Consider the following 23,393-nt stretch of genomic DNA (forward strand, 5'->3'; position numbering starts at 1 on the left):
CCAGAACTCTCAGCTCCTCCTGCTCCATGCCTGCCTGGATGCTGCCGTGCTCCCAACTTGACAATAATGGACTGGACCTCTGAGCAGGGAAGCCAGCCCCAATTCAGTGTTGTCCTTATAAGAGTTGCTTTGGTCATGGTGTCCTTTTACAGCAATGAAAACCTAACTAAGATGACTGTGTAGAATTTTTTAAAGACAGTGCTAGAAGATCAAATGATAGATCTACTCTGTGCACTGTGTTTTAAGACTCACGTTAAATACACACGTTAAATGCACGTTGCCGACAAGACAAACACAATGGTTGGGAAATCATTTAGATGTATGTGGTCCGATAACTTGAGTCACTGTCTCGCAATCAGCCTTTCAAACCTGTCATTTGTATCATTTTAGAAGTAAGCCTATTGCAGTCTATACTGTTATGGCATAACAGCTCAATGCTTACCTCTCAACACACACACACACACACACACACACACACACACACACACACACACGAGAGAGAGAGAGAGAGAGAGAGAGAGAGAGAGAGAATAGCTACAAAGCTCTCATATAAGAAACCTTAGAAAGCAAAAAAAAAATCTGTATACACAGATTTGGATTATAAGAGATATGTAACGGGGTGGAATATAGGAAACGGACCTCCAGGGAGTGACATGTTTGTTACCATTTCCCTGCAAAAGTCATCATGATAAGCAACAAAACACCATGACCCATAGGCAAGGCAAGAACATAAACTGTACGTGTGTACATGATAATATCTGGGTGCCAAGATGATTAACTTCTGTTCCTCAAGAGAGGCGTGGCCCCTCAGAACAAGTGACTCTGGAGGAGATCACAAACCACTTCTCCCTGCTGTCTACAGCCAACAACACACAAAGCCAGCCACGGGTTGGTGGGTCTTTGGTGGAGTGGTGTCCTGATAGCACTCTGCTCTGTGAGGAACCCACAGCAGACTCATTCCCTGGCCAGGCTGGATTTGCTGGGGGTCATTCTTTGAGCTGTGAGCGCCCTCCCATTCAGAAGTCATGCTTCTGTGTCTCCCCAGAAATCTGTACTGACCCAGCAGGAATCTAGTTAAGGGGATATCGGATGTGTACGACCGCAGCACTGTCTCGCTTACATTTGCCGTGACGGTGTCTGCTGTATTCAAAATGTGTGCCTGTAAGCTGCTACGTTATTGGAAGATACATAAAGCAGCATTTTCTTGATTGAGTTCACTGTTCAGACATCTTGTTCAGATTGCCCGTTGTCTAAACTAGTGTCGGTTAGTAAGCTTTCTCTTAGTAGACTTTCCCTGGTTATAAGAGAGCCCTTCCTCCTATCTGAAGGGAGACACTAGTCTCACAGGGACAGCAGAAGGCATTCAAGTTCAATGAAAACGCCCCTGATTGAGACACGGGTGCAACTTAACCCTGTACATGGGCACCTTCTGTTTTTATAGTCTATACTTATTTTAAGGAATTAAATATTGGTTGGGGAACTTTGGTTCATTCAATTTTATAGCCAAAATGAAGAAAAACAGAAGTTTAGGAATATGCTATTATTTCCAAAAATACATATATTTAACATATGCGTTTTGATGAGTTTGAGCATATGCTTGGATCGGTGATGTCTCCACAGGTTGAGCACCTGCTCACCAAGTATAAGAACCTGGGCTGGGTCCCCAGGGCCAACTTTTTCAAGGTATGGAACATAGCGACCACTACGAGAGAGAACTATTTTTAAGCATTGTAAACCAAAACCAAACGCTTAAAGAAAAAAAAATGTTTACAACATATCCAAGCAGTAAAGCGTGTATAGCTTTAAGGTGAAAAGCGGTTTTGTTTAATTATTACTACTATTTTCCTACATCTTTGTGTGCGTTCACACATGTGAAAGAGAGGGCGCATGCCACTTCTCAAGACTGGAAGTCAAAAGACATCTTGAACTGTAAATCCTCACTTTGCACTGGGTTTGAGACTGTCCACTGCTTCCTAAGTCATACTAGCTGTCTCTCTGTGTCTGGAAATCCTTTTCTTCCAGCTCGATGTTTCCGGGGGCAGGGGGAGGGGCTCTGAGATCACAGACATGCGCACTACTGCATGTGGATGTCTAAACACCAGCTGTCAGATTTGTTCCACGAACGTTTGACTCCCTGAGGCCTGAAAGGAGCTTTGAAACAGTTAACTAAAATTACAGGAAAAGAGAAAATGAGCCTGAGACTTAAAAAAAACATTTGAAGAAGAAATGTATATGCCAGATAAATTACTAAAAATAAAAGCCAGATTTCTGATGACCAGAAACGAAGTTCAAGTAAAGAAAGGCAAAATTATGCCCTTGTTAGGCTGTAAGATCAGTGTGAATGATTTGCAGATGAACAGAAACAAACAAACAAACAAAAGAATGGTGTGTGTGTGTGTGTGTGTGTGTGTACACGCATGCATGCACATACACATACATATACGTCTTAGCTTTGTCTGCTGAAAAAACCTAGAAACAATAATTTTCTGGGTATTCTGGCAAACAGATCTGGTTTCTGCCTATCTTTTTTTAAATACAGGAGAATGATAGGTTTTTTCTTTGCTGGTAGAATGAGCTAATTCAAGCCAGATTTACACGTGTGTGTGTGTGTGTGTGTGTGTGTGTGTGTGTGTGTGTGTGTGTGTGTTCAGGTTTATTGGGAAACTGCTCTTGGGCAGGTGACTTCACAGGACCCAAGGAAGGAGGACAGGGAAGTCTCCAAGGGAAAGGAGGAAGAGGGAGGAGAAAAAGAAAGAAAGGAAGAGAGAAGAGAAGGGAAGAGAAGAGGGAAACTAAAATGTCTAGACTATATAGGAAGGAGTCTCAGGAGAAGAGTAGCCCAGTCCTTGGGCTGGAAAGTTCATGGTTAGGGAGAGGGTATACCACATAGGGACTGAGGGATGCTGGGAGAACCTGAAAGCCAGGCCTGCTTCAGTGTATAAAATGTACACTTCTGCCCCTTAGCTCAGGGTCTGAAAGGCATTCCTTGGACAATGGATGCTTCCATGTCTAGGAAGGGGAGCCAAAGATGAACCTTGTAGAACTAGAAAGCAAGGCATTGCTGAATATACGTAGATCATGTAAGATAAGAGCTAGCTTCAGATATTGCTAAGTGGACTAGAGAGACTGCTTGGTCACTAGGAGCCAGCACTGCTCTTGCAGGGGACCAAGGTTCAGTCCCCAGCACCCACATTAGAACGATTGCCACCACCCAGCTTCAGGGGGTAAGTGGCATCTCTAGACTCTGGGCACAACTGTATTCATGTGCACAGCCAACACCTCAAATACACACAAGTAAACATAATAAAAATAATAAAAACTTTAAAGCCTGATAAAGTCTGGGGTAATGGGAAAGCAAAAGAAACGGGAGCAGTGGTTCCTATCATTCCTCATGGAATAAATCAAGTCTGCACAAATCCACAGTGATCCAAACCATTGACAAGGTAAACAAGTGGGGAGAAATTCTTCTGAGCAGAGAGAATTCCAACCAACCTATGTAAAAAAAATTATTGAAACAGACAACTAGCCTTTGGCGAGCATCGTAATGATCTTTAGAGTTGAGAATTGTCAGCAGACGCTGAGATTGGTAGGTCAGAGTGTTGAGAAAAATTAAAATGAACAAACTGTGCCAAAGTAAATGGGACTAGAGGGATGGACAGTTTTGTGCACATCAGTTAATGCTCTTGAATGTATGTCAAAGGTCTTAGGGACGAGCCCTGAGCAGTTTACTGGATAGTGATGCCTTCCACACCATTGTTTAATAAAATAAGAGAAGGCTAGGGAGACGGCTTCAGTGAGTCAGGTACTTGCTGTAAAAGCAAGAGGAACTGAGTTCAAATCCAGGGCAATCACATAAAAGTTGGGTATGCGTTAATCACAAGTATGGGAGGAGAAAGACCACAGCCATGTACGTCTATAAACACCAGCACGGTGTGTGTAGAGAAAGGTGGATCCCAGGAGCTCACTGGACATCCAACTTACCCAGAACACATGGTCCCAGGTTCAGTGAGAGATACTGTCTGAAAAAATAATTAATTAAGGTGGAACAAAAAAGAAAGATTCTGATATCTTCCTGTGGCTTGTGCATGGCCAAGCATGAGGACGTGTGCCTCACCAACCCCTGCCACCACATACTTGTGCATATACCACACGCACGTGCATGCGCGTGTGCGCAGACACACACACACGTGCACACACGCACACACATGGGGAAGAAAGAAAAGATAAACGCAATAACTACTGGGAGAAGGAAGTATGCCAACAAACATTTGAACAAGAACTGAATAAAAAGTTTATCAAACAGACAATTGAAGGAAAATTAGTGAACCAGGAAGCAAGTTATGAAGTGTTATTCAGAATCTGATGGGGATCGCTTCTCGGCCTTTTGGCTAAGATCAAGTGTAGAATCTGATGGGAAATGACAAAGGGAATTAAAAAAGGAAGTGAGACAGATGAGGGTAGAGAGTCTAACTAAAGCTAACATGTGAATATATTTATATTTATTTTATATATCACTTAAATTATATTTTATTTAAATTATTTAAAATGACTTATATCATTTTAAATACACATTTATCTATTCATATGGAAAGCAGAATGAATAGACTATACTTTTGGTTTCCCTTAACAATTAAAGAAATTTATATCAACATCGACTAATATAGATAGACTGAAAAAAATCCTCAGCAAAAAGTCTTGAAGTTTCTCCCCAAAGTAGGATTCAGCACATTTATCATTTAATTGACCAAGAAAAGAGGAACGCATGACCCACCACACATCAGTTTTCGTTTCTAGAAGATTTAGAATCCCGTGAATCTTTTCAAAGTGGCAAAACTCATTTCTAAGAATCTTACAAATCTTGTGTGGGGAAGGTAGACATGAGAACATGGAAACTGCACAGAAGAAGAAGAAGAAGCCCAAATTATGTTCTCCTCGATCAGTTCTAGCCGCAAGTGGTTTGATTGCCTTGGTCAGGACACCCCACCTCAGTCCACAGGCTGCATTTAAGGCCATACACCGCAGTCTTACGGCTCCGGTGCCCTAGTCATGAGTGCCAGGCACCAAGTACTCCTGGCATTTCTAGACACAGTTTGGAGCATCTCCATATATGGTCACGAGTGCTTCTGTTGTCTTCCTCCTATTGCAGACCTCTACTGAGGACCCGCAGCTGGAACCTCCAAAAGGAGAGAAAGTCTTGTATCCTGACACCAAGGTTGTGGTTCCGGGCATGGATGACCACATTTGCAGACTTCAGGGGTCAAAGTGGGTAGAGCTCCCTCCTTGGTTTGTGGACCTCTGTCCTACGTGGCTTCCCCTGTGCAGCTTGACTCATGGAGAGACCAGCGGCGCTGGTCTTCCGCGTTCTATTTCTTGTAGCCTCCACCCTGCTGTGAACCTTGCTCCACATCTGGGTGAGTCAGGAGAGAAGGGGAAGAGAGGTCTGCCGTTACACAGCTAGGAACCAGCATGAGTCAGATGTCTAGAGCGAGGCTTCTCTAGCTGCTTACTCTGCTCTAGAAACTCCTCCTCCTCAGAGGATTAGGAGAGTTCCTTCCAGAGACCGATGAGATTTGAAGGTCTCTACAAGCTCACTGTCCCAGGGGCCATCTAAACTAGCTGTACGGAGTTTCAGGAGTCCACACACCAAGTAGAATGCGCCTCTGAAATCACCCATCATTTTCCAACTCTCTATAGGTGTGGCAAGAAGCCTGAGTTTTACCTGTAAAAGGTCCTGTCTGTCGGCTGGCTGATTCAAAAGCCATAAAAAAAAAAATTATGGGCCACAGTTTGGAGCATCAAAGAGGAGCAGGCAGACTGCAAGGAATGTTTACTTTTTTAGACGCTCTAATCATGAAACCTTAAAACCCATTTTCCTAACTGGCTGAAATGCATTCTTTGTGATGTCTCCAGAGAGGACGACGTGGCAGAAGCACAGGGGCAGAGGCAGGGAGAACATCAGTGAAGGCAGAGGGTTAGAATGGGGTGCCTGTAAGCCAAACACCTCGAAAGATTGCCAGAAAAACACCAGAAACTGGGGATAGGCAAAGGACTACTGTACACCGATACAGGGAGCCTGGCTCTGCCTTCAAATACCGACAATTTTGAAATGCCCAGTTTGTGGTACAGAGCAAGCTGGGTGGATACGAGGTCTGTGTTCCTAAGAATTGAATCTTTAAAGCTCAGTGTGCATCCCCCACCCTAAGGAAAGACTTGGGGTGGGAAAAGTGAGCTCTGCCAGGACCTAGACAGATGAACTCTTCTTCCTCCTGAGGAGTGGTTCTCAAGCTTCCTAATGCTTTGACTTTAGTACAGTTCCTATGTTATAATGGCCCCTACCATCAAATTATTTTTGTTGTTACAGTGTAACTATAATTTTGCTAGTTATAAATCATATTGTAAGTAACCGGGCTTTCTGGTGGTTTTAGGGTGACCCCTGTGAAAGGGTCATTCAACTCCAAAGGGAATTGTGAACCACAGGTTGAGAACCACTGCCTTAGATGGTCTGAGAACACAGCTTTGGGGATTGAAGAAGACAGTCCTTTGGAAGACTAGACAATCTTAGGCAACGGTGCTTGCCACCAAGCCAGACAACCCGAGTCTGATTCTCAGAACCCATACAGTAGGGTAGAACCCCCATAGGAGCTCTGGTGTGTGCTTCCCAGCACACACACACACACAAAGTGAATGGATTTTTTTTAATTAAGCAAGAAATACAGTTTACACAAGAAGGCAAGGATCGTTGTATGTCTGCATGAGGTCACCAAGAGTGGGAGCTGACCAGACCAGCTCATCTTCCAAAAGGAAGTCAGGGAACAGAAGACGCTTACAAAGCAAGGCAAGGCTATACTGTTAGGAAATGAGACATTGTTCAGACTTCTTAGAATCATGCTGTATTAGCCACCATTGCTGTCTTTATATGGATGACTGATCCAGGAGCTGTGCAGCTTTGGGCTGAGATTTCTTCTGGGCTGACACAGATCTTGGTTAAGCTTCCTTGTTTTTCTTTTGATTCCTCAGTGACCCAGAAAGGGCAAACAATATATTTATGTTTGATGGTTTAGATGACTCCGTCTACAGCTTGACTTGGGCACTGAGTGGACAGTCTATGTAAGGAGAAGGCAGGGAGGCAGGGGATGTTTTAATAGGGATGATGGCTGATGTTCATGGAGATACGAGGAACAGCAAAGACCCAAGGAAAACAGCCAAGAAATGGTTGAGCTTTACTTTATCAGCCAGTTTTGACCAATCAGTCAAATGATGAGAAATCACCTTTGCCTGAGGGAAAACTTTCAGGAAAACCTTTGGTGATGAGGTTTGACAGCGAATTCCTGTGAATTAGTGTATTAAGCTAGTGAACATCATAGTGTGGTTTTCAAAACACACCCACCGACTCATTCTACATACATGAGAACCTTATATAAGTAAATATAAGATCATGGGATTTTGAAAGGGAGGAGCACCTGTTCCTTTCGTGCAGCCCTAGCGTCCATCAGAAGCCCTACTGACAAGGCTTTATGGATTGATGCAGCCACAGGCGAGGAAGCCGGGGCACCGAGGAAACTGAATGGAGCAGTGTGTGGTTTATAACAGGACCTAGGGATATGATGGAGACAGCTCAATGGTAGCATGGGGAGGCTGTCCATTGGGTGTTGCTGAGGAAACTGGTAGGGATAAAGGAGAGATGGGGGGTTTAAACAATACACATAAAAGGGAGGTGGATAAAAACAGCAGTCAGCAGTCGCTGTGAATAGCAAATTCTCCGGGCCTGCATCTGAGGCTTGAATTCAAGCCCAGCATCTTTCTTGTAGGCAAACAATCCACTCCTGAAAGGCTTTTTGTTCTCTTCTTTTTACCTTTGGGGCAGGTTCTGTATTACCTGCCCTGGCTTTGAACTACATCTATAGCCCTGGCAGTTGTTGAACCTGTGATCCCCCAGCCTCACACTCCCAAATAGCTGGAATTACAGACCAGCACCAAGAGGTCCAAAGAAAGATAAAATTTAAATTAAATAAAAGGTGTAGAAGTATTGCCAGGCAGCCGCGTCATATGCCTTTAATCCCAGCACTCAGGGGGCAAAGGCAGATTGATCTCTGGGAGCTTAAGGTTAGCCTAGTCTACAAGAGCTGGTTCTAGGGTGGTCAGAGCCACACAGAGAAAACTTGTCTCAAAAAAGTGAACAAAAATATAGAGGTGCACACTTGTGATCTGGGAAGCAGGTAAAACTTGAACTTCCAAAGATCATGGTGAACATTCCTCAGCTGCCCCCTTGAAAATTAAGGATTGTCAATGATGGCATGCACAAAGCTGTTCGGTTCTTGACAGACAAAGAAAAGTCATCCACAGTGTCAAGTTCATTAGAGGTTAATACTTAGGCTATATTAGGTAAGGTGTTAAGGCCACGATTCAGGAGACCAAAGCAGGAGGACCAAATGTTCAAGGATAGGCATCAAATATCTAGGAAGATTCTGCCTCACATAAATCAATTTCAAAAGCTGTAACCATATATTTAGATTATATCAGCGAAACATAGTAAATATGGAAAATATATTTGGAAAGGAAGCATGGAAATGGTCCTGAGGGACTTTGGCTTCTTGATTAATTCATTCAATAAACGCAAGACATTTTTTCAATCAATAAAGTCAATGTTTATTTTTGTATTGGACTAATCTATATGTACTGATAGGAGAGGGGACAGAATTTCTGTCTTGAAGTTTTTAATTCTGAGTATTTTTTGTTCTTGGTTAAAGAAATTTACATCTAACATGTGGGCTTTCTTTTTAAAATGAAAACCAGGTAACTTTGTAGCTGGGAGAATAATTGGTTGTGTTTCCTCTAAATTAATACTTTTAAAAATAGTTCTTTAGTGTTGGGAGTGGCTTACCCGTGGACTGCATCACCCATGTGAAGGTCAGAGGTCAGCTTGCAGGAGTTGACTCTTTCCTTCCACCATATGGGTTCTGTGGGTCAAACTCAGGTCATCGGGCTTGGTGTCAGGGCTTTGGCGGTTGGCCTCTCTCATCTGTCTTAGATCTCAGGGGGCCCTGCTGACACTCTACTGGTGTGCAGATTAGAATCCCAGCAGCTAGGTGGGTGCAGAACGCCCATTGCTCCATCTCAGTTCTTCTGAAACCAGCATGTGACTGGTAACCTCACCAAGCTGCAATCTCTTTCTCAGCAAAACAGCGCAAGAATTATTCCCAGCCTGAAGTTGGTTTAAAGAGGAAAGAGAACATTAGCTAGAACAGTACTTGGCACATGACAAAAATTCAAGTTCGCTATTTTGCTTTCCTCTATCTTGGTATATCAAACAAACAAACAAAACAAAACTAACAAACAAACAAACAAAAAAAACCCAAAACATAGAACAAAACACAGCCACGTGCTTTCCTAGACTGTGGAACCTAGTGACACATGAAATGTGTCTCGCAGGTTAGGTGCTTTCCCCAACACTTGAAGCCTTGACTCAGGATGCTCACAGGAGGGAAGTAAGAGACACTCCCTGCTGCCCTAGCCTCACCTTGCACATCCTCGGTGGATTTAAATCCAAGAAAAAAGGTGAGCAGCCTGCCCTGAGGTTGCTCAGGCTGGAAGCCTAGCATTTCACATGCGGTTATGAAATCATACATAATTGTCAATTGTCTGAGGAAAGATTAATGTCATATCCGGCTGGCTTTTTCGAAAGGGTGTGAACAGGGAGGATGAATAATGCTCACTAACCAGAGGCTCGAGAGGCTCGCAGGGAAGAGCAACGGGTATTCTTGGGAAGGGGAGTTTCTGTTGACTCTGTCATTCTTCCGTTCAGTGGGCGGAGCCAGCTGTTGGATAAACAGATCCAACCCGATTATAAGGGAGAAAAAAGATGTGCCCTCTGTCTTTTAGGGCTACAGCTGGTAGTGAGCAGCTGAGCAGCTGGACAGCCGAGGCAGATGCAGCAGCAGCAGCAGCAGCAGGAACCCTGGATGAGCATGAGCTCCAAGCCAAAGCCCATAGAGATTATCGGAGCGCCTTTCTCTAAGGGACAGGTGAGTCTGGCTTTGCATGACTGGAATTTGGCGGGGAAAATGTTACATTTTAACACTTGCCAGGCCTTGCAGTCTAGCTGCAAGCTGGAATTGTTACATTTGAACACTTAACAGATACTGCCTTCGGGCTGTAAGCTTCCCAGCACCATCTGGCCTCCAGGTGCTTGCACTCAAGTCTCCTCGCCACTGTGTGGCATAGTATACTCGTGGAGTTTAACCCACTTCCTCTTTCCGATCCTACCAAAGTCCATTTCATATAAATTGGAGTCACTACAGAGTTTGAGAAAAAAAAAAAGGTGCAGATCACCAGCTTCTCCAGTATTTGCTGTATGCCTCTCGGTGCTTTTGATGCTTTCTGAGTATGGAGTGAGAAACGGTAAGAAAACACATTAGTCTGGTTCATGATTAATGCCTGGAAAAATGTACTGGGGGTGGTGCTCGCCTTTGGGCTTGTTTTAAGTTAGATAAGTTAAAGAATAGAGCTTTTGCAAGTTTGTGAAGAATTCGTGGTATTTTGAGCTTTAATGATCTCCTGAGTATTAGTCCGTGGAGGGGTGATTTACGTCGCTCTTTAAGGAGAACAAATAACTAAATACATCAAGGCGGCACCCTGTCAGGACTAATGGATCCATAAATCTCTGCTTAGTCCACAAAGTGTGAATCGCACGTCACCATTGCCTAAATGGCTCTTGATTCCCCCTCTGCTTGGATACACTCAGGCTGCTAATTATAATGAGATAACAGAACGCCTTAGGCTCCAACTCCGGCTGTGTTGAAAAAGGAAAGGGGAAAACCCAAGTCAAACAAGGCTGGTTATGTAACTCCTAGGTCCTTTTGGTTTACGTGGGGGTCTTTCTCTTGACTTTTAGACTCAGGTAGCCTTTAGCCTTTTAAACTGTGCAGCGTAAAGTGGCTTTTCCTTATTTTTCCCCTCTCTTTCCCCCCTCAATACAAATTATGGAAGGTGAAAGGCCGGAGACCTAGACTGCATTTGGTATCAGTAAACAACATTTCACCTTCGTGGAAAACCTCCAAAGAGCTCTCCCAGAAACCAGAATATGGGGGTATTTTGCTGATACATGGTGCACAGTATGGGTCTGAAGAAATGGCTCAGTGTTTTAGAGCACGCACTACTCTTTGGGAAGACAAGGAAGGGTTCAGTTCCCATCCCCCACAGCAGAGAGCCCACAGTTGCCCATAGCTCAAGCTCCAGGGGATCCAGTCCTGTCAGCCTCTGTGAGCAGCCCCCACAAATGCACATGCACAAATAATGAAGCAAACTGTTTTTAAAAAAATCCATAATGTGCTCACCTGTTCTTTTGTTTTTAAAGATTTTATTTTTCTTCTTAATTGTGATAAATAAATATCACAATTTAGGGAGGGAGCCCGGGAGGATGGAGACAGACTTTGGTCTCTGAGCTTCATCAGAGGCCACCATCATAGTCCAAGCCCTTCTAGGGGACAATATCCTACAACAAGATCTGCTGCCCTCTCCCGGTCTCAGTAATGCTCCTCTGACAGAGATTCTCCTTAACCATGGGCAGGAGTCTGGAGCTCTTTGTAAGAGACACTGTAAGGACAGAGGCATATTTTCCTGTAGGAAGCCATTGGGCAAAGGGGGAAACTGTCAACGCCTAGTCACAGCTGGCCTACCTCAGTGTGGTAGAAGTTTGACACTCAGGCAAAAAGAAGAGTAGAGGGAAGACGTTAGAAGTTTGAGTCTGAGAATGAGCCCCTTCTCTGCCTCACCTCATTTCAGGACACTAAATACAAATCGAGAGGCACTGTTTTCCTCCTGTGGCTGACTTAACTGAGGCTTAGAGAGCTCTGCCAATTTACCCAGTCATGGAGTCTTCACTGTGCGCTGGCTTCCAGACAGGACTGTCTTATTCCAAAGCTTGTGCCCAGCTCTATAGGAAATCTTTGCCTGTGGCCAGTTAGGGGCTGGCATGACCCGTTAGCAAGGGATGCCGACAGAGCAATTTTCAAAGCAAACCAAACAATGAGCAGAGAGCAATTGTAAGATTTAGCTTTAATGAAAGAAACAAAATGGAGTGCCAGAAATGTCACTGTGAGGGGCTAGGGTGTGATTGGCAGAGGCTTTGCTAGCTCAGAAGAGACAACGTGCTGGGCTCCACATCAACTGAGAACAGTAACACACTCCTGTAGTCCCTAAACCCAGGGGACAGAGGTATGAGGATCAAAAATCCAAGGTGCTCCGTGGGTATATGGTGAGTTCGAGGCTGGCCTGGGTGAGTTAAGGGCATGCATTAATAAAACAAAATAAAACAAACCCCACATTCCACCGATAAACTATCAACGGTCACAGCAAATACAGTGTCAACTGAGAGGTTTGTAGGTTTTCTTCTGACGCCTGAAAAGGAAAAGGAGAAAGGCCACTGGGTCTTTTTAAATTTTAACTCGGGGTAGCACCTATGTGTCAGTCCTCTATGGCAACATACCGCACTTAGCATACAGGTCAAAACATTTTAGGTTGCAACCTGACCATGGCACAACCACTTTAAGCCTTTCCCGGACTAGCTTGCAAGCAAGGGGGACTCAGACTATGATTATTTTATTTAGCTTTGAGAATTACTTGGGGGGTGACCCCTAATCTACTCTTCTAACTGCTGGCCAGGTTTTCTCCCCAGTGATATATCCCAAATACTTGCTGTTTTCCCTGGTCATGTGCTCATGGTCTACCTCCCCTCATGGCGGCTTCCTCTCTCCCTCTTCGCCCTGTCTCTCCTCCTCAGAACAGGTCACTCCAAAAGTTCCCACCTCTAATCCCTTTGGTAGCTGCCAATTTTATTTGACCAGTAGTTTTAAATCAAGGAGCAAGGTTTGCACAAAAAAAGCGTGTGAACATGGGAAGTCACTCACAGGCTTAGACCTTCAGGTATAGGATTTAGCATCACAATACATTGCTGTACTGCGTGAGAGCTTGAGTTTGAGCCCCCAAACCTGTGCTTCAAGAAAGACAGCTGCATGTGGTGGTGTATGTCTATAATCCCAGGCTCAGAAGGTAAAAGGAGTTGAATCAATCTCTCTCTCTCTCTCTCTCTCTCTCTCTCTCTCTCTCTCTCTCACACACACACACACACACACACACACACACACACATACAGAGAGAGAGAGAGAGAGAGAGAGAGAGAGACAGACGCAGACACAGACACAGACACAGACACAGACACAGACACAGACACAGACACAGACACAGACACAGACACAGACACAGACACAGACACAGACACAGACACAGACACAGACACAGACACAGACACAGACACAGAGCTATAATGAGGTTGGCCTAAAATACACAGAAATCCCCTTGCCTCAGTCATCCAAGTGGTGGGATTAAAGGAGTGCATCACTATGCCTGGTGGATTCATATCTTAAGTTTGTCTTCTGTTTTGTCTGTACATATACATACAACCATGGTGTACATGCACATTGGTGTATGTGTCTGTGAATACAAATACAGATGTACACACACATACAGAGAGAGAGAGAGAGAGAGAGAGAGAGAGAGAGAATACTGCATTGTTCAACCCCCAGAGAAGAGTTTAAACACCCTTATTACAGAGAAATGAGAAGTGTTTAAGGTGATGGCTATGGTAAGCTAAGTTGACTTTACCAGTGTTTCCATGGATGCAGACATTGTGCTAGACCTCATGAATATATGTACATGGCATGAATCAATTGAAAATGAGATTTAAAACAATTTATGAAATGCAAGGAGCAGAACCGTGTCAGGCAGAGTGTTCAGGGTATCTGGTGACCAGCAGTAGCAATCTGACACCGGGGATTTTGTCTAGCAGCTGGAGAAGAGCATCTGTCATTTAACTGAGAGGAAGTATTTGCATAGTTTAGGGCTTCAGTCCCAGTCCTCAGGATACACACAAGTGACTTTTGTCACCAATCTCCTGACCAAGATCACTTTCTGTGTGTCTTATTTTGGGGGGGGGGAGGAAGTGTTCTAAAGTATTGGAAATCAAGATCAGAAAGATAGAGAAAGGAGTTATTTCTTTAGACTTCTATCTGCCAGGGGAGCTGGGGAAGGATTTTTTTTTTCTGAAAAGAAAGGTGGTTTAGCTTTCTGTATGTGGACTCAGCAAGATGGGTTTCTCATGAAACACGATGCTGGCCACAAGGGTTTCTTGAGTGACAATTTACCTGGTTGTCTGGTGTCTGCCCAAGAGCCCCGAGTGCCTGTTATGTGGATTGGCATGCGGGTCTCTTCAGGCTACGCTTTTGCCCTCTGGAGGCCTTTGCCCTAGATTTCTCCCAGGTTGCAAAGTTTCTTTACCACCTTGTCACCTTCCCTGACCATCTACCAGTGTCGCAAGACCCAGCCCAAAGATCATCTGTTGTCTCCAGCCTTCGTGGCATTCCCTGATCTGGCCTGATTAGAAGCATCCTGTTTTTAATATCAGCATTGAGACAACCACCTGTGTATATAAATTGTGACTTGCTGTCCATGTTTAGTGGTTTTGTGTGGAATAGGTGTTGATTCTGTGGGTAGTGTAGCTCGCTGGGAAGAGGCTTAGCAAGGTTTGGTATTCCAAGGCCAACTTACTGAGCAAGGTCTGCTACTTGTCTGCTACTTGCCAGGAGGGAAACAATTCTGGGGAGCGACGTTCTTGGCATAGGTGCGATTCGCTCCAACTCACTGCGAAGATTAGGGGGCGAAACTTCAGGTCTTGGATCCATGGAAGCTTAAAAACTGAATGCTAATAATTCAATTGATTAAGGAGGAAGTTTTTTTTTTTTTTGTGAGCATTGGCTCGTCACAACCATGACTGAGTACTGTACTTTTTGTGTTGTTCAGCCTCGAGGAGGGGTAGAGAAAGGTCCCGCAGCATTAAGGAAAGCTGGCCTGGTGGAGAAGCTTAAAGAAACAGGTAACTTTAAAATTGAAAAGGTGATCAGATAATATCCTCCTCACTCTGGAGGAAGGACAGGCTTCTGAGGGATTTGCTAAACCAACAGAACCATATCCTGCTGAAGAAACAGGGGCTGGGAAGGGTGCCCAGGAGACGCTGCTGGGGGAATAGCTTCACCTCCTTACTTGGCTGTTTGGTCTTTCGGGCCAAATGAGTGCACAAGAATGTATGATACAAGAAAGAGTGGCTGAGAGGGGAGTGGAGAGATTGAAAGTGAAAACTAATACCCGAAAGAAATACACCTTAGCTGCAAGAAGATCCTATTTTGTGAGAATAAAGAGGAACAGTAATGATAACAGTAGTGGAACAGCATCTAGTGTGCAAACATGTGGACATTCGTGCAGTGAAGTGCTCCCAAGGTACGACAACTAGAAGCTGTGCATTTTCCAGTGAGAGCAAAATGGACAGCCAATTTCAAAAGCAGGGTGACAGTTTCAGCAACATACAAGACCCATACATGAGGAATAGCAATATTTATAAAAATAAAAAACGAAATAATAAAGTACCCCAACTGGCTCATGGGTAAAGAGCGGTATACCCACAAAATGATGCAGTATTCGGCCATGGAAAGGATCAGACTGCAGCTCAGACAAGGCCACTGGCGGTTCTCAGCAGTAGCACGCTAAGTGAGAGGCTCGGCACGAATGAGCAGCCACCGTTGGTGTCAGGTTCTAGGAAGACAGAAGCACAGCTAAGGGAAGCAGTAAGTAATTGTTGGGAGTTGGGAGCAGGCAACTGCTGGTGGAGGAGCAGAAGTGTTTACAAGATGGAGGGTTACAAGATTGTACGCGTTTCCCACATTGGCTGGCCCACACATTTAAAATGATTGAGTCTTAATGGATAAGCATCACTTCACAAATCTAGAAAGGGAAGAGGGCGGGAGTGGAGCTGGGGAGGAGAGGGAGTATGAAAGGAGGAAGGGAGAAAGAAGGAAAGAGGAAGGAGAGGAAGAAGGGAGTCGGGGAGGAAGGAGGGACAGAGGAAGGGGAGGAAGGGGGGAGGACAGAGGGAGGGGAAGAGAGGAAGGAAGGATGGAGGGAGGGGGGAGAGAGGGAGGTCACTCACTGGAGAACAGAAAGCCTGAGTAAGTGGCCTTGTCCTTGATTAAGTAAACTGGTTCCATACTATATCAGGTGAAATTTCTTGAATCTGTTGCTAAATTTCAAGTTCACAGGAATATAATAAATACTTCAACAATGGCTAATTTGGAGACACCGAACAGATCCTATATCTGAGTGCTGCAGGATAGTCTCTGGTTTAGAAAGCCATGTTAGCACTTAGGACAGAAAGCAGCCAGGTCCCTAGGAACTTTGGATTCTTTGCCTTTTAATTTTTTTAAATGTGAAAAAGTGTGCACTTCCTAGACTCTGAACTGGGAGGTTTGGAGCTAAACACTTATACTTTCCGCACCCGATGCCGGTGAGTCAAGAAGACTCTGAAGACTCCAGTAGTGACAGCTTGGGAAAAGAAGACCAGGATCACTTCTTTGAAGCAGAGTCAAAAGACTACAAAATGCTCTAGTATTTCACTACTGGGTTTAACTACTTCTAATGTGTTTTCTTTAGGACATATGAAATATTGATTTAAAAATAAAACATGCTTATGACAGAAATATAAAAAGCATTTAACACATGGGTGCACACAAACACACCTATATACACCCACACCCACACACAATTGTGGGGGTAGGGTGGACCATGGAATGTGATGTCCTCCATTGGATCAAAATCACAAAGTTATCACTGTCATCCTTCAGCATCTGATCTCCACAGGGTGACTCAGGAAACAGGGAGGGCCTGGTATGTGGCCTGCACCAGAGCAGAATGTGGTAGCTAGAGGGCTGGCTTGTGATCAGTTTCTATTTAGTGACGTTCGGCTTTTAATTGCAGAGTACAATGTGAGAGACCACGGGGATCTGGCCTTTGTGGATGTCCCCAATGACAGCCCCTTTCAAATTGTGAAGAACCCACGGTCTGTGGGAAAAGCCAATGAACAGCTGGCTGCTGTGGTAGCAGAGACCCAGAAGAATGGAACAATCAGTGTGGTGCTGGGTGGAGACCACAGGTCTGTGAACCGACTAATCCCTGGGGTCCGTCCGTCTGTCCATCCATCCATCCAATCTCACACTTAGGCTCCTCAGACCTCCACAGGACATGATCCTAGAGTGAAATCTGCCTCTAGGCACAACTCTGATCACACACACACACACACACACACACACACACACACACACACACACACACAGAGAGAGAGAGAGAGAGAGAGAGAGAGAGAGATAGAGATGGAAGATAGCTAAAGCTTGGGAAGAAAGCCAGAATCACTGAAGCAGGGTCAGAAAAACATAGATTTTATTTATTTATTTATTTTATGTATATGAGTACACTGTAGCTGTCATCGGATCCCATTACAGATGGTCGTGAGCCACCATGTGGTTGCTGGGAATTGAACTCAGGACCTCTGGAAGAGCAGTCAGTGCTCTTAACCACTGAGCCATCTCTCCAGCCCTGAAAACTTAGAAAATGCTACAGTATTTAACTACTTCTGTGCATTTGAGACATATGAAATATTTAAAAAAACATACATACATAAATAATATATATGTATATATTCTTTATAGAAATTGTATGGGTTAATTTACTATGGAAGCATAGTTCAAGCTCTATTTGAAGTCTTAATATATCTTTATCCATACAAAAGAAAATATTTTAAGTTGTGGATTTTAGCATAATCTTACATTTTAGAGACTAACCATTGGGGAAAGTTATAGTTTACTCAACCTGATTACTAATTATGTACACAACTATTTAGGTGAATGATTTCAAAATAGGTGCTTTTCATTACAAAAGCACTATAAACCTTTTCAAAGAACTCACCTGCACACGTGATCAGCTTAAGACTTGCTTTTGTGCTGTATCTCATGTTCTGTTCTAAATCAACAGCCTCATGTTGCTACTTAGCATGCACACAAGTCCCCTGTGTAGTTTCTCATCAGGAACGATAACACCATACCGTGTGTATGTATGTGTTTGTATACGCACACAGCCACATTGTCAGATATTTTTCACCCAGACACACACCAGTGTTGTGCCCAGAGCAGTTCTCTGTTCAGTCTGGGACCCTGTCCTGGGGAGGCCTGAGGAGCTGAAATGTGAGACCATCCCTGCCGCTCTTAAAGCAGGTGCTGCTTCCTTCGATGCCTCAGTTCCTTCCTGGCACCTGATTGGGGCTTCCACTGGAACCCTGCAGGAGTCTGGGGTTCCCTTTCTTTCCTACATGGGGACATTTGAAGTGGAACAGTTAAGATAGCCCGAAGGCGAGAAGCAACAGTAGACGCCAGGCCAAAGGAATAAACAATACTAGGCATGAAGGCATGGATTGTTCTAGATGTGGACGCTCAGAACTCTGAGTGGCATTTACATGTTCCCAGGTGTGATGACACTGGCATCCTGTGTCTAACCTGCTGTGTTAGCTTCTGTGCAAGCTGGGTACTACTTAGTTCTCCCATTCTGGCCTCATGGCTGGAGTCAGGAGTATTTGGACAGCTCTGATGACCAGAGTGGGTCCTTGCATGGAAAGCGAGAAGGGAGCTAAAGGAGAGGAGCTGAGAACTGACCGAGTAGAGACGAGGGCACAGGAGGCCAGGGAACTTCCTAGGGGTTCCCCGACTGTAAAAGCACTGTGTTTTGGAAAACAAAACAAAAACAAACGAAAAATGAAAGGCTCTGCCATAATTGAACAGAGAGAAACAAGTACTTATCGAGGGAGAGGAGAGTCCAGCCCCAAGAACTAAAGCATGTCTAGGGCTAAGGAATTTGTGCAGCAAGTGCTTTTCAGGAGATAAGCTATAATTTGTGATTTTATTATGAGCTGATTTTTTTAAAAGGTAAAATCACCCACGTCTTTCATTGTGCCATTATCAAGATCAGTGACCGGTGAGAACCACCCCCTTCTCTGCTGTTAAATTGGTTTAGCCAGCACCTTTAAGGTCTGTGGGGGAGCTAACCCGACATAAGGGATAATCACATAGGCACAGTATATGAGCTAGCAGTATGAAGTATGTGATGATGTTGCAAACTGGATGTTCACACACATTCTTTTCCTCCCAAGTATGGCAATTGGAAGCATCTCTGGCCACGCCAGGGTCCACCCTGACCTATGCGTCATTTGGGTGGATGCTCACACTGACATCAACACTCCGCTGACAACCAGCTCTGGGAATCTGCACGGGCAACCGGTGGCCTTTCTCCTGAAGGAACTGAAAGGAAAGGTAAAAGGCTCCTCAGAACGCTCACACGAGGGAACTCTCTGCAGTGCTTCTGGGGGTAGAAGGCAAACAGGGAGAGCCTTCCTGCACTTTATTCTTGGGATAACTGAAGGGATCCCCTCGGTAGTAAATAAGGGAAAGGTATGTTGATAAAGGTATCGGGCTCTTAGTGGACAGCTTGCATCCGTCTGGACTTGTCTCTGAGGGACTGGCCCCATGACCTCAGATGCTAAAATCATGGATGCTCAAGTCTCTCAAGCAATGCTATATGGTATTTGCACGTAACTTATGTGTATCCTGCCACATCCTTTAGATCAGCTCTACATCCCTTACAATACCTAGTGCAATATAAATGCTATGAAAATAGTCATAACTGGACTGTCAAGGGGAAAGCGTGTACGTGTTCCAGGTAGACCAAGCTACCACAGGCTTATTAACTACATCCTCAGTCCATGCCTGGTGGAAACGTGGGTGCAGAGGGTGGATTGTTTTCTTTGGGGATTCTTAAACTACTCTTTCTAGTAGATGGGTCAGACTGACCCTTTCTAAACAGGTCTGCAAACTCAGAAGGTAACCAACTTGCCCAGAATATCATGCCAAGTATCTTACAAGGCACAGGCATGTGGGAGGGGTTCCTGCCTCTTCTAAGGACACGCCACAGGTTTTTCCTTTTCCACCAAAGGACCCCCTCTGCATCTGAACCTATCAAAATGGCAGCTTTTGTCATGCAGATTGTGTGTGTGTGTGTGTGTGTGTGTGTGTGTGTGTGTGTGTGTGTGTGTGTGTGTGTGGTTTATAGGTTCTTGCTAGGTGGTCCAGGCTGGCCTTGAACTTTCTGCCTGCCTTCTGAGTGCTGACATAGGAGTGTGTGGCCATTCGTGGCTTTAGATCTGGGAAACACTCATCGGAACCACAGCGGGAAGAACCGTTCCCTGCTCCTTAGAAACTTCTCTTCAAAATCTGGCTGAAGTCCTTTTGGAAAACGGAAGTCCAGATGGAAGCTACTTAAAGGTGGAGGCATACAGTTCTTGCTATCAGAGTCCCGGGAAAAGAAACTAAGCATCCCAGAAACGAGGCAGGCACAGAGCGTGAAACTATGGCTGAGGGCCCCGGGTGGGTTTAGGTCACAGGGCAAGGCCGCTGAGGCCAAAGCAATCAAAGGTACCACACAGGAGGCAGGTATCCCTTCCTAGTTTCACAGTATTTTAAAATCACTTCTAAATTTATCCTTGGGATGTTAAGACGGACGTAACCGACTGTGCCCTGCATTAAATGCAGATCTGTTGAGAAACACACTTATCTAAATGGAAATACCGTTGTTTCTAGTTCCCAGATGTACCAGGATTCTCCTGGGTGACCCCCTGCATATCTGCCAAGGACATCGTGTACATCGGCTTGCGAGATGTGGACCCTGGGGAACAGTAAGTTTAGTCCATGCTCTTTTACACGCTAGGCTAGGCATGCTTTAACTGGTCAAATCTGTAAGAGGTTATTTCAAATTGCATATACATATATATGTATGTAGGTATATGTGTGTGTATATATATGTGTTTGTGTGTATGTATGTATGTGTATATATATAATGTTTGTATGTATGTGTGTATATATATGTCTATATGTATGTGTGTGTGTATATATATATGTATATATAATGTTTGTGTTTATGTACTTATCCACACAAGCACACGTTTGCATTCACTTATGCACATAGTATTATTTGGGCAATTGATAACGATTTACTCTTAAAATGCAACTAGGTGCATATACACACAGTTCACAGGACTTATACTAATCTTCCCACCCAAAGGAAAAGTCAGCTGTATTAACTGCAGTTTAATGTCAATCTGTTCTTTTATAGCTATATAATAAAAACTCTGGGCATTAAGTATTTCTCAATGACTGAAGTGGACAAGCTGGGAATTGGCAAAGTGATGGAAGAGACCTTCAGCTACCTGCTGGGAAGGTATGATGCTTTACTGTGCACGTGCGTTGACCAAGGTTTCCTCCTGACATCCTGTCAGCACAGGCTGTTAATAAAGCCTAGGTAAAACTGTGGGATTTGCATACAATTATAAAGCAGGGTAAGACCTACATTTGATTACTGATTCCTAAACCACTTTAAACTGAAAGCCTCTCCCATTTCTTCAAAGGAAGAAAAGGCCCATTCACCTGAGTTTTGATGTTGATGGACTGGACCCAGTATTCACCCCGGCTACGGGCACACCCGTTGTGGGAGGCCTATCTTACAGAGAAGGTCTCTACATCACAGAAGAAATTTACAAGACAGGTAGGTAAAACTCTGAGGCCATAAAGAAGCAGCTGTGCACATGGCCAATGTATATGTTGTAGGCCTCTCCGACCTAGAAAGCAAGCCCACTGGTTCTTCTAGATTGTCCTTCACATGATGTAACACAGTGTTTGCTGTTGGTCACCACCTCTTCCCCACTAGGTGTACTTGGAGCCAGCTGTCGCAGACTTTAGATGTCAGTTACTTTGATCAATGATGTCGTCACCACTTCTTTGTTGTAGGGCTACTTTCAGGACTAGATATCATGGAAGTGAACCCAACTCTTGGGAAGACACCAGAGGAGGTGACTCGTACTGTGAACACGGCAGTGGCGTTGACCTTGTCTTGTTTTGGAACGAAACGGGAAGGTAATCATAAGCCAGAGACTGACTACCTTAAACCACCGAAATAAATGTGAATACATCGCATAAAAGTCATCTGGGGCATCACAGCAAACCGAACAGAACCAGGCCAACGCTGCTCCTCCCAAGGGCTTGTTCTTTTAGAAAAAGAATGTTTTTTCCAATATGTATGTATTCTAGCAGTTCCTTTCTGGAATGAAATTCAGGGTGTGGGAATTAAAACAGCTATGAAATTAGGAGACACGTACTTCCCATTTTAGCAGAAGTTATCCTTAAGAAGTAGTATAAATTAATATCTAATTAAAAAATGCACCAGGAGTTAAAATACACAGTGATGTCAAGTGTCAACTCACGGTTGGAAGCAAAGGCATCTGGAGACGAGGCCTGCATCCACGTCGTTCAAAACATGTGATTTTTGTAATAAACTCTTTATAATAAAATTCCGTTGTCTGCATCTTTCCAAACACATGTAATGTACTTACCCATGAACATACCATACCACACATGTACCTATCATACCATTACATATTAACATATATATTCCCACAGGGCACAGAGATAACCATCCCTAAAACAATGGAAAACATTGACCATTAAAAGCTGGTTCCTCTCTAGCCTGTAAAGTGGATCATCTCAGGCTTAGAGAATGTTCAAGTTCACTGGCATTAGACCACCCTTCCTCTTTCCAAGCAAACATAACGCTGGAATTTTAAGCATGACTGTTGTGCTGGTGTCCACAGAGAAGGGATTCACAAAAACCGATGAGGAACTAGAGGAATTAAACAAGGGCTACTCATACATACGAGAATGTTAAATCTTTAAGGCCACCTAGACTTTGGGAAGCCTGGCCTCCCATCTGCAGCATCCCTGATTAGCTAAACTCCTAAAACTCATCTTGGCTCTGAAATACACCAAACGAGAAGGAATCACAAATGTGGATGAACTGTAATTATCAGAACAAGTGCGGTCACACGTGTCTGCCCTCACCTGAGCTTAGGCAGTAAGGGGAGGGAGCTCAGGACCGAAACGGGCTCCACAGAGCGATTTTTGTTTTTCCAGATGCACGTTAGGAAGGCTTGACCATCTGACTTTTCGTATGCAGTCCTAGAGTCTGAGCCTAATTGCTACCTCTACAGTGTTTGAGATAAATTTTATTGAGTTAATTGTAGAAAATTACGATGTACCTTTAAAGGGCCTTGTACGGTACAGTGACGACGTGCAGTTATTTACACTAAAGCTTCATCGAGATTTAAAATTCAGTCCCCAATGTTAAATCTTTACTAGCCATGTGGAGCTATAACTACTGTACTGGAGGGGCGCAGGGAGCTCTGGCACTGCCGGGAGTCATGCCGGGAGGAGCCGGTTATAAGTCAGGAGAACAAGCACCCGAAGCCAAATTTTACTCTACAATTACTGTAGTGATTATTTTCCCCCAAATTATAAACCCAAAGTTTCTGTCTTCTATTAAGGTCTCTGATAAGTAACTCTAAAATTCTATTCAGAGAAAGAGTT

At 44.2% G+C, this 23,393-nt stretch overlaps 1 protein-coding gene and 1 pseudogene across 4 annotated transcripts; both read left to right on the plus strand.

Moving 5' to 3' along the window:
* Positions 1-4,368: 4,368 nt before the first annotated feature.
* On the plus strand, positions 4,369-4,517 carry LOC120100398 (U2 spliceosomal RNA; annotated as a pseudogene).
* Positions 4,518-9,425: 4,908 nt separating this feature from the next.
* Positions 9,426-22,321, plus strand: Arg1 (arginase 1). Of its 4 annotated transcripts, none has more exons than XM_087650840.1 (9): positions 9,426-9,555; positions 9,880-10,022; positions 14,854-14,926; positions 16,858-17,032; positions 19,076-19,235; positions 20,559-20,653; positions 21,091-21,195; positions 21,383-21,519; positions 21,762-22,321. In XM_087650840.1, the coding sequence occupies exons 2-9, from the start codon at positions 9,927-9,929 to the stop codon at positions 21,929-21,931; spliced, it is 1,011 nt and encodes a 336-aa protein (XP_087506966.1). In that variant the 5' UTR covers positions 9,426-9,555; positions 9,880-9,926; the 3' UTR covers positions 21,932-22,321.
* The last annotated feature ends 1,072 nt before the right edge of the window (positions 22,322-23,393 follow it).

Source organism: Rattus norvegicus, chromosome 1, assembly GCF_021556685.1.
Source record: "Rattus norvegicus strain SHRSP/BbbUtx chromosome 1, alternate assembly SHRSP_T2T, whole genome shotgun sequence".
NCBI classification, from domain to species: Eukaryota; Metazoa; Chordata; class Mammalia; order Rodentia; family Muridae; genus Rattus; species Rattus norvegicus.

Coding starts and splice junctions, on each gene's coding strand:
- Arg1 (XM_087650840.1), top strand. CDS start 9,927: ATGCAGCAGCAGCAGCAGCAGCAGGAACCCTGGATGAGCATGAGCTCC. Junction 20,654..21,090: donor GATGTGGACCCTGGGGAACA/GTAAGTTTAGTC, acceptor GTTCTTTTATAG/CTATATAATAAAAACTCTGG. Junction 21,196..21,382: donor TTCAGCTACCTGCTGGGAAG/GTATGATGCTTT, acceptor ATTTCTTCAAAG/GAAGAAAAGGCCCATTCACC.